This window comes from Cajanus cajan, chromosome 11 (assembly GCF_000230855.2).
Source record: "Cajanus cajan strain Asha chromosome 11, NIPB_CcT2T_4, whole genome shotgun sequence".
Lineage (NCBI taxonomy): Eukaryota > Viridiplantae > Streptophyta > Magnoliopsida > Fabales > Fabaceae > Cajanus > Cajanus cajan.
In genome coordinates, this window is record NC_138527.1 from 42770245 (window position 1) to 42782451 (window position 12207).

Sequence of the window (12207 nt, forward strand, 5' to 3'; positions counted from 1 at the left end):
AGGTCCAATGTTTCTCCTTAGGGTGCCTTGGTACTGTTAGTAGAGAAAGATGGTGGGGCCCGTTTGTGTGATTATCGGCAATCGGTAACTGAACAAATTGACGATAAGGAATAGGTATCCGCTTTTGAGAATTGATGAATTGATGGATCAACTGAGGGGAGCTTCGATGTTTTGATGATATATTGGTGTATTCTAGATCTTTGGAGGATCACTATGAGCATTTGAGGTTGGTTTTACAGGTACTGAGAAAGAGGTAGTTGTATGCCAAGCTGTCCAAGGGTGAGTTTTGACTGTCTGAGGTGAGATTTGGGGCATGTGATATCGATAGAGGGGATTACAGGAGATCCAGCCAAGGTGGAGGCTGTGATCCAGTGGGAGCGTCAGAGGACTGTTACGGGGATTAGGAGTTTTGTTGGGTTAACGGGTTACTATCAGAGATTTATAGAAGAGTTTCTCTCGAATAGTAATGCCTTTGACTTAACTGACTTGGAAAGATCAGTTTTTAGTTTGGATGGACGCTTGTGAGCAGAGTTTTCAGGAATTGAAGGAGTGATTGAATACTTCTCCAGTTTTGGTGTTACCTAATACTGATGAGTATTTTGATGTGTGTTGTGATGCTTTTCACCAGGGGTTGGGCTGTGTGTTGATACAGGAAGGAAGAATAGTAGTGTATGCTTCGAGGCAACATAAGACTCATGAGAGGAATTATCCTACTCATGATTTGGAGCTTGCAGCTATGGTGGTTGCCTTGAAGTCGTGGAGGCACTATCTGTATGATGCGAGATTCAATGTATTTAAGGATAAAAAGGAGTTTGAGTATAAGGCAGAGGAGGTGGATGGAATTCCTAAAGGATTTTGATTTCAAAGTTGATGTATCATCCTGGGAAGGCGAGTGTGGTAGCGGATGTATTGAGTAGGAAATCCATTCATGTGTCAGCTATGTTGATTAAGGAGTTGGAGCTGATTGAGTAGTTTAGAGATTTGAGACTAGAAGTGGAGGTTGTCCAAGATCACATTAGTTGCGGTATGATCACCATAACTAATGAGTTCTTGAGACAGGTGGGAACTAAGCAATTACAAGATCTAGAATTGTTGAGGATTTTGGGATTGCTTGGTATTAAGAGGGCAGCTGTTTTTGAGCTTAGTGCTGATGGAGATTCTGAAGTGGAAGTGTGATAATGTCACTAAGGACTTTGTGGTTGGGTTGCCTAGGACAGCTAGGAATAGTGACTCTATCTGGGTGATTGTTGATAGGTTGACAAGTGTGCGCACTTTCTTCCTATCAAGAGGTGGTCCTTGGAGAGGCTTGCACAGTTGTATATCAGAGAGATAGTACGGTTGCATGGAGTGTCTTACAGTATTATCTCTAACAGAGATCCAAGGTTTACTTCCCGGTGGGCAGACTCTGCATCAGGCTTTGGGAACAAGGTTGAGGTTGAGCTCTGTTTATCATCCACAGATAGATGGTCAGTCGGAGAGGACAATTCAGTCAATGGAGGATCTCTTGAGAGCTTATGTGTTGGATCATCTGGGTAGCTGGGAAGAGGTGTTACCACTGGTAAAGTTTAATTATAATAACAGTTATCACTTGATTATTGGCATGACACTTTTTGAGGCTTTATATGGCAGGAGGTGTAGGACTCCATTATGTTAGTATCAAGAGGGTGAGCCAGTAGTGGTTGGTCCAGAGTTAGTTCTTCAGACTACTGAGATGGTGAGATAAATTCAGCAAAGGTTGAGGGCTACCCAGAGTTGATGAAAGTCCTATGCCGATAGGAGGAGGAGACCTCTAGAATTTGATGAGGGAGAGCATGTGTTTCACATTTCACAGTTTAGGAAGTACATCCCAGATCTGAGTCAAGTGGTAGAGATGGATGAGGTGCAAGTTAGAGAGAACTTGACCTATGAGAAGAAACCGGTAGCTGTGGTTGATCACAAGTTGAAGAAGTTTTGTGGCAAATCCATCAGCTTGGTGAGAATTGTTTGGGATGCATCTACTGGTGAGGTTACCTGGGAGGTGGAGAGTCAATTCAAGGAACAGTATCCATTCCTCTCTTCAGGTAGACCTATTTTCGGGGACGAAAATTCCTATTTGTTGGGGAGTATTGTAACATTGTTAAAAAAAAAAAAAAAAAAAAAAAAAAAAAAAAAAAAAAAAGAGGCTGATTCAGTAGCCCAGAACGGGCCGTTCCCAAATTGGAACGGGTCGTTCCAAGCTACTGAATTTAACTACATATTGTGGTTGAGAACGAGCCGTTCTGGGAAGGAGAACGGGCCGTTCTGGAGGGAGAACGGGCCGTTCTGGAGGGAGAACGGGACGTTCTGGAGGGAGAACGGGACGTTCTGGAGGGAGAACGGGCCGTTCCGGATGAGTCCCGGAACGGGCCGTTCTGATTTCAGAACTGGCCGTTCTGGGCGTTAATTTTGTGCATGATTTGGGAGTTCGGAACGGGCCGTTCCGAACTCGGTACGGGCCGTTCTGGGCCAATCCGAAAGTCTATAAATAGGGGGTTGGGGGCCTTCAGGAGTTTCGGAGGTTTTAGAGAGAAGTTTTAGAGAGAAGGTCTCTGGGTCAGTGAGCTCCTTTCTCTCCCAAATTTCTCTGTTTGACTCCTTTTCTCCTCTAGATCACTAACTCCTTCTGACTTTTCTTGAAATTCAGATCAGAAAGCTTGTTTTGGGAAGACTGAAGTTCCGAGTTGAGCCTCGAGGGAAAATTCTACTTTTGTTCAGTCTTTGGCTATCTGAGCCAATCTTCAGGTAAGGGAAGCTAGAATGTTTGTTATTTAAGTTGCATGTGAGTTTAGAAACTTAATTGATGCATGGAAGTTGAGGATCCATGGCTGGATCGGAGAATTCGCTAATTGTTCAAAGTCTTGGAAAAAAATGGGGGTTCTGGTGAATTTGATGCATCAGATGGGTGCATGTTGATTCTAGGTTTATTTAAGTTGTATGAAGTCTATGCATTGTATTTTGTGTTTGCATGTGGCTGGATTTGTTGGTGTGGATGAGAGTTTGTGAACTCTGTTATTGGAATTTAGGCCGGGCGCAGGTTAAATGTGCTAGGCGTGGATGAGTCTTGGGACTCTCAGGCTGGGATTAGGCTGGGCGAGCTCAGGCTACGCCGAGCGTGAATAAGTTTATGAATGAATTGATGCTTATGCATGTTTAAAGTTAAAGTTTTAGATCATGTATATATGATATATGATGTATGGTGAGGTGTGATTCATATGTATGCTTTGTGATGATACGTATGAATGTTTGAATATGATATGACATGCGTATATGTTCATATGAGTATGATTGTTGATCATGATGGTGGGCAGACCATTATGATGTATGATGCATTATTGCATGTGATGTCTTATGACATGTGTATGATTGTTGATCATGATGGTGGGCAGACCATTATGATGTATGATGCATGATTGCATGTGATGCCTATGGCATGAGTCTAGCCTAGGACTTGAGGAGAGGAAAAATATTTTCGAACTGGAAGAGCTCACATAGAGTCTCTTGAGAGTGGTGCTTGGATAGGCCACTGATATATGAGAGTGGTGCTCTGGGAGGCCACTGGATTTGGGAGAGTGGTGCTCAGATAGGCCACTGGGTTGGGTGAGTCTCCTCTAAGTCCTTAGCTAGTGTTGAAGCGGGGTATGAGGTCGAGGGTTATTCCCTTAACCAAGTACTTGGGAAGGTGCGTGGATCCTTGCGGATAGTCGGTGGGCGAACTCCACAATTGACTTGGTTAATGCATGCCAAGGTCGTGGTAAGCCCGTACCCAGCTGTGCTATACCTGACGGTGGATCTGGACTTCCAATTGTGTAAGTGACATCATCCGAGTAAACCCGAGGGAGGATTATATATCCTGTTTAGCTGTGACCGAGCGGGCGCATTGGGCGTGAAAACGGTTGGGGTGGTTTCGGTAGGATGGAATGTCACTTATACAGCTCTATTGTTGTGGAGATCTCCTAGGTGTATGCGTGACGACGCATTAGATGATTGATATGCATTGATATCTGTCATGAGATGCATTTATTGCATGATTATTAATATGATGAAGTGTGGTGTTTGACTTCATGACTGGTGGATTATATTTTATGCATGAGTAGTATTGGATAGAGTGTATGGTGTGACTCTATGAATACGATTGTGTAGTATAGATTATTATGATTCATTTTATGAATTCTAGCTTACCCTTATGTTTCCATGTGGTGGAACTGCGATGATCATACTTGGTATGGGAGCAGATCAGGGCTAGCTTGGAGTCGAGGTGACCGCTGCGAGACGGGGAGTTTGATCCTCGTGTTAGGGTTACCATTTTGGGTAGCGATTTTTGTCTGTTTGACCGGCACTAGGAAATATTATTTTTGGGATGACTGTACATATATGGCATTTTATTTTGTATTTAAAGAATTTGGTTATTTTTATTCTTATCTATACCTGTAAGTATGAGTTATCCAATTTAATATTTTCCTTAGTTCACTAGTAGTAGTGCGATTCCACTAAGTGTAGAGACCATGGCGGGTCGTTACAAGTAATACCATGTAGCAAGCTGTATTAGATCTTCAACTATGAAGATTTTAGGTGATTTGTAACAACCTTTCACACTACACAAATACTTACATTACATATCTCAAGAAATACAAAAAAGAGAGAAAGAAAAATTTCGAGCTATAAGGAGTTATGAATGGATTTTCTGGTCCTGAGTCCGTTATTTATAGACATCAGAAGTAACCAGAACGACCCGTTCTAGAACCGGAACGACCCGTTCTGGACCCCTTCATTATGCGTTAAAATCGTATCTGGAACGACCGTTCTTAAACCAGAACGGGCCGTTCTGTAGATGAGTTTAGCATATGTCTGCCTGTTCTAGAACAACCCGTTCCAGATTCGAATTTTAGGCTTTTTTGGTGCTTTGGAACGGCCCGTTTCAAGTTGGGAACAGGTCGTTCCAGGTTGAGAATAGACCGTTTCAGTTTGAGAACGGGCCGTTTCGGCTTCTAAACAGCCCGTTCTGGGATACTAAATCTGTCTTTTGTTGAGTTTTAGGCCTGTCATGTTTTCATGTGGGAATTCCTTTTTCTTTGATAACGAAAGTTCATTTCCTTGTTTATATGCCCCAAACGAAATTAGGTGTTTACAACCCACGACTATGCATACGACCCATAATTTTCGCCTTTCAAATAAGCATATATGGATACCCTGCAAAGCAAAACCGTAACCTAATCCCAAACTCTCAATGGCGTCCAAATTTGCAAATTATACGATAAAAATTGGTTTTCTTAAATTCTTTATTTTATTAATTATTTCCAATAAATCATGCTTTTAGACGTTAGTTTAATTTCACATACATTTATGCAAATTGCACGAATTTTTTATAATTTTTTCACTGAACAATTTTCAATAATTGGAAAAAGCTAATTTAAATAAAATTAATTTTCAAGTTATGTGATTCAGGTTTAGTAATAACAATAGTTTGTGAATTTTTTTTATTCTATACAAAAAATCATCTAAATTTCTCCCCACCAATTTTAAATTTAGAATCAATTTCTAACGTGGAATCAACCATGTAAAAACTTATTTAAAATCATTGTAACTAGTATTTTAATGTGATTTTGAATGTAAAATTGCACCTTTTCAAATTTGTTAAAAATGTTTAAGACCCAATATTTTAATAAGTGATTTAATTTATAAATAATTTTTTTTTAAATTTTTTAAGTTAAATGAATCGATACTGTTTGTGGTTAAATTAATCTACAAGTCCTTATAGTTTTTAAAAAAATTTAGTTAGATTAAATTTGTGGTTAAAAAAAATAATATATATATATAGATATTAAATAATAAATTATATAATTACTTTACTAAATTTTTTTAAACAAATGTATTACTAATTTTAAACTGATAAGAAATTTAAAAATTAATTAATTAAAGCCATAATATTATATATAATATAGAGATTAAGTCATAATAAAAATAAATAAATAAGTGATTTAGTTATTTAAATAGTGAAAGTTATAATAAAGATGAATTATAGTCCATACATAATTAAAATTGAGTAACTAAAAATAGAGGTATAAAAATTATGGATTGCATATCATAAAAATTAGAAAAATAAAAAATGTAATTTAAAAAAACAAAGTTAAATAAATGAGCTGTTAATATTGATTGAGTGGAGAACTAACTTTGTATATTTTTTATTTTATTTTTAATTGATATATTAGTAGAAAGATATTGAAACATGATAAAGAAATGTAGTTGTTATTAAAAAAATGAACACAAAAAAAAATTATTATATACTTATATATATATATATATATATATATATATATATTGTATGTATATATTTGTTTGTATGTATATATGTATATGTATATAGTAAAGTGTAGTGAGAGTCATCTTGAGTCCAACCTCACTTTCTCACATATAGAAAAATTAGAACAAATATTAATTAATCTAAATTTTTTTAATCAATTTTGTTAGAAATCGTTTCATAATATTTATGGTTAAGCTATTTTATCGATTTCTAGTTTAAAATCATTAAATCGAACACTATAAATTATCTATATGATACTTGATGTAATTTTCGTGGTCTCTACAACGTAAAAACTTGCAATTTGATATAAAGTTACTAACTCTAATTAACAATTATCAGGCCTAGTTCAGTTAATTGAACAAAATGCGTGAGTGTCGTAAATTCCCTTGGTTCCTGTGTTCGATTCTTAGATAAAAAAAACTATAATTAGCAATTAAAACATGTAATTCAGTTAGGAATTAAATATCAACATATTATTGATCTAAGTGATATTGAATTCAACTTTTTTTAAAAAATTTGGAAATTAAGTCTTGTGTATAAAAAAATGTAATTAGAAAAGGAAATTACTAAAAATAATTAGTAATCGGTTAAGTTTTTTAACAAAGATTAGTAATTAGCAAAATTGATAAATACTCGATATCAATAACATGTTACAAAATTCACATTTAATATAAGGTTATTGAGCGGTGTAATACTTAATAAAAATTATATCGGTATTATTATAACCCTTATATATATATATATATATATATATATAGGAGGATATGAACTTTTAATCTAATAGTTAGATTTACAAAATTTATGTTCAATATAAAATTATTAAGCGGTGTAATATTTAGTAAAAATTACATCGGTATTATTATAACTATTCTCATATATATATATATATATATATATATATATATATATTATTTATTTATATTTGGTACTTGAATTTTACTGAGCTTAAGAATAAAGTATTTGGATCAAATCCAATTTTAAGAATAAAAACTGACCTACATCAGGCCTTATTCGTGAGAATTGCAACTTTGGTGTTCATGGCCGAACTCAATGGACTCAGACCTGAACTCATTGTTCTTGTTTTAGTTAAATGAAATATGATCTCCTTTGAATCAACTTTTTCAATGGACTAATAATAAACATTATTTTAAAACTTAAAAAAAACTATAAAATAAATAAAGCAAAAGTAGAATATTAAATCTAAATGGATTAAAAAAAATCAAAGATTTTCAAATTCTAGTTATAAAATACCAAAGGTGTAAGTATACAACTATAACTAATATAAAAAGGTGCAGGTATACAATAAAGTAGGAACAATAGTACCCAAATCACACCCGTAGAAAAATCTTACCCATTGCATGCTAGTTTTGTAACTTGTAAGCACCCTTCGATATTGGTACAATTGTGATCCTTGTCACTATTCTTACACTTGCCAAAGTCATTTCTAATGAAGTTACTTAAACCAAGGAAAGCAGAATAATCACAGCCTGACTAATTTGAGAAAACGTCCACTACATTTCCAGATTTTTGCAAATAGTTACAAAATAATGACATTATTACAAGATTTATTTTTTTCTAATTGAGCTGATTCTTTTTATAAAAATAGTTAGGTTAACTGAAATGTTATTTATAAAGTGAATCTGTTAAAAAAATTAAAAACGAATACAATTTTTTAAAATTAAATCGATTCAATGCAATATAATTATCCACTTCATTCCCAAGTGTTGGTCTTCACAAAAAAAAAAATAAAATCAAATTAAACCAAAATGATTCATTTGTAAAAACAGAGCGATTAACCAAATAATTTTGACAAAGTTAGTCAGTCCAGATTTTTCTTAAAAACAGGTTGGATTCTATAATTTGAATAGGATCGGTCTTGGCTCAGTTTAGATTTTATCACTTAGGTTTGGCATATTACAGTTTATTGTTTTGCTTTCCATTTTTTCCCATGTCACACCTTTGACATGAATGCTGATTAGGACGATTAGTTAGCGTCTTGTCACTCAGTCATAAATAAAATGTAATTTGGTAAGATCCGAAGAAAAATGATTAAAGCGTTTCATTACTTTCCTTCAATCTATCTTTGATTCTTTTCCTTATAACTTTGACTATACAGTGTCAGTCCAAAAAGGTTTCAGTTTCAACAGGTAATTACACTCATGGAATATAGGAGGACCCGAACAAATTGAATTGAAATCGTGTATCAATAAAGGAGATCTCCACAATACTTATGAAAGGGAAGTGTGGGATGCAGCAGACATACAAGAAAGAAGTGTGGGATGCAGCAGACATACAAGAAACACGGCACATGACATGGCACAGCAACAGCAGAAATGCAAGGCCATAATGCTAGATGATGAGAAATTTATATAAAATTGAACACAATCACAGAAACAGACAAATGCATGCAAGGAAGAAAAATCAATCAGCGTGTCATATTTCATCTTCATTCCTGTTCAATGAATACTAGTGTCATCAACAAATGTTTAGGAAGTACCTAAGATGAGTTTGAGTGTCTACTTTCTGACATTCAATATTTCCCATTTCAGAATGGATGTTCTAAACTAGAAGTTATCATAACTAAGTTTATCCTGTCATGCACATGAACAGTAGTTCAGTACAACTATTATCTTGTAGCTCAATGTTTCAGAGGCAATTATGAAATTATGACTACAAGACAGAGGATTTAAGTATCCATTTACACAATGAAAACCCACCCATTTATACAACAAAGACCCAACGACTTTTGATCTATTGAATATATGTCATCTCTGTGAGACTGTGACTATCAATTCCAGGGACATAGGGTTTGGTTTTTATGTATTTCTGTCTTCCTTAAACAAGAAAATCCAGATGCTAGCATAAAATACGCAGCAAATGGGGAGATCCAACAGGCATGCGAACATTTACACAGAGTAGAGTTTTTTTTTTTTTCTTGGTAATATTGAACAGCGTCATCTATTTCATCATTCCACTTGGCTCAAAATCAAAAACACAGGTTTGATAGTGGCACAACAAGGAAGAAAGGATTAGATACACAAACACTTGGTCTCAATTACAGCATGCATATATAGACTAGTTCGGAATCAGATCTCATAATACAAATAAACCCAAAACAAAGGTCAAATTGAGTAGCCACCGTTTCCTAAAATCACCCTCGGTTAGCTACTGCACAACATACAACATAAAAATAGAAGCACAACAAACAGGACAATACCGGAACAGTGGAGAAAGAGAAGACCTAATCGGTGTCACTTAGCGACCATTCTGGCGATGAAATCCTCGTAACGGATCTTGCCATCGGAGCCCACGTCGACTTCCCGGATCCACTCGTCGAACTCGGAGGGCTCGAGTTTCTCGCCGATGTTGGTGAGGATGTGGCGGAGCTCGGAGACGGAGACGAAGCCAGTGGAGTCTTTGTCGAGCACCTTGAAGGCGTCGCGAAGTTGGCGATCGAAGGGCTCGGGCTTCATGTGTTTGGCCATTAGGTCGAGGAATCGGGGGAAGTCGAATGGGGCCGTGAGGTTCTCTTCGGCCACTATGGCTTTGAGTTGGGCCTGGGTCGGGTTTCCGCCCAAAGACCGCATCAGGATCCCTAGCTCCGACGGTGCGATCCGACCGTCACCGTCAGTGTCAAATAGACTGAAAGCTTCCTTCATGGAAGAAACTTGCTCCTCACTCAGATCCTTACCCATTTGTTGTTGATGAAATTGAAAATCTTCTCCTCTCACTCTTCCCTCTTTCTTCCTCAGATATGATGATACATGGATATGTTACTTTTTCCATTTTTAATTCAGCCGCTGGTTTTACGACGTCGTTTTGTCACCATGTAACTTCTAAGCAATTATTTGGGCCCGGAAAGCCTAAGCCCATGATAGGGTGGCAGTGGGGACTGACACAGGCAGACTCGTGGTGAATTATTTAACCATGCAGAGAGAAATGTCGGATCATAGGAAACTCAAATGAAATTAATGTATCATCAATTCTTGAACTGCACCCCGCTCCAGTTCTTTTCTTACTACGTTTCTACTTTCTAGGCCTAACAATTTGAAGTACTAGTAAGATAATGAAATGTGGTACACCAAAAAAATATAATTGTATTTTAATCTCTTGTGATATTTTATTCATTTGTGTTATGCTACTTGACATTTTATTATTCTTTTACGTTGCTCTATCATTAGATTTTCTGTTTTTTTTTTCTTCAAAGGCCAATGCAATGGGACTGACTCACTTACTCTGAATTCTCAAGAATGCATTAGTGAACAAGAGTGCACACTTCCTTAATGAGTGATCTTTTACTTATATATTATGTTATCTTCCTTGTATAGAAGTATTATGATTCTGATAACAAAATCTTATGTGATCATTCTTTTCCCTTTGATTCCTGCTGATGGTTTCTTTGGATTTCACTGTTATGTATTTAGGGTACATGTCACTTGGTATTGGTAGTAATTTAAGTATCAGTCAATTTTTTTCTTTTCTTTTTATGCATATTTAACACAACTACATTTTTTATTATTTAAATTAAAAATTATTAGTTAAATTTAAATAAATTCATATCGATTAATTTATATATTCATCAATATTTTATGTAAAATTTTAACGATCTAACTGTTTAATTTAAAAAATTTAATGTATAAATAAAGTTTGTAATTTAAAAAAAAAATTAAAATTTATTTGATATTTTAGTTTATTAATTCAATTTGACAGATAATCATAAAAAATATTTGATACGATAGTTTGAATTCATTAAATAAAATATCAAATAGTTTTTAAAAATTTTAAAAATTTGTAAACTTAATCTATATTTTAAAAAAAATTAATTCAACAATTAAATTGTTAAAATTTGATGTAAAATATAAATTACTATATATATATATTATCATTTCATATTCGCTTTTTCTCTATTTTTTTTAAACTCGATACTTTCAAATTTTTAATTATTTTTTTTAATAGTATAATAATCTATTTTTTTTCATTTTTTTTATGATATGGATGAAAAGTTGGATAATGAAGTTGGATATTTTACTGATGTCTTAAAGCTGAGAAATCGTCTTTTATTTCCTTTAAAATCAAGAAAAATGTTATTTTAAGAATAATTTAATGGTAACATAATTTATGAGTTGTGCGGCAATATCAACTTCATAACCTAAATTACAATAATAATTATTCTTATAACTCTTTACCAATAATTCATTAGAGATAGATAAATTATTGACAACAAAAAATTGAAACAATAATTTTTTGAAATGAGATGTTGTTCTCTTAAAATTAAATATTTGGACCAAATCAAATTAAAGTGTCAATCATGATAGTTACATCTCTAAAACATGTGAGAATTTTAATTATTATACCTAAAACCATTATTTTAGACGAAGAGTCATGATGGTTGTGTTTCAAAAGCATGCGAGAATCTTATTTATTATACCTAAAATTATTATTTTAGATAATGTGTCATTATTATACCAAATGTTATGTAAAATTCTTAGGTGTATTATTGTAGATAAGATTATTTGAAGTGTCATCCTGGAAACGTGTTTGTAGTCAGTTTTGTCTATAAATTTTTGTACATTTTTGTATAAAACTCATTTTATTATTAAAAATTATACAAATTTTCTGGAACTTAATTTTATATTTTGAAATATAACAAATTTGTTAACTAACGATTACTCATTTAAGCAAGGTTATTACTAATGGCAGTGGTCTAATGGATATGGCATACGACATACTTGGTCTGGACATTTTTTATGGGCTTGATTGAGCCCGGCCTGCTAGACAAAATTATTACGGATCCCATCATGAACTCGGGTAGCATTCAGCTGTAATCTTTGGAATCTTCTCATGACAAGCAACCATAATTGAAGTTCATTACCAACATTTTCTCGCTGTCT

At 34.5% G+C, this 12207-nt stretch overlaps 1 protein-coding gene across 1 annotated transcript; it reads right to left on the reverse strand.

The window, feature by feature from the left end:
- Window positions 1-9361: 9361 nt before the first annotated feature.
- Window positions 9362-10090, reverse strand: LOC109800969 (putative calcium-binding protein CML13). The gene has a single exon (XM_020361912.3). The coding sequence runs from the start codon at window positions 10009-10011 to the stop codon at window positions 9568-9570; it is 444 nt and encodes a 147-aa protein (XP_020217501.1). The 5' UTR covers window positions 10012-10090; the 3' UTR covers window positions 9362-9567.
- Window positions 10091-12207: the final 2117 nt, after the last annotated feature.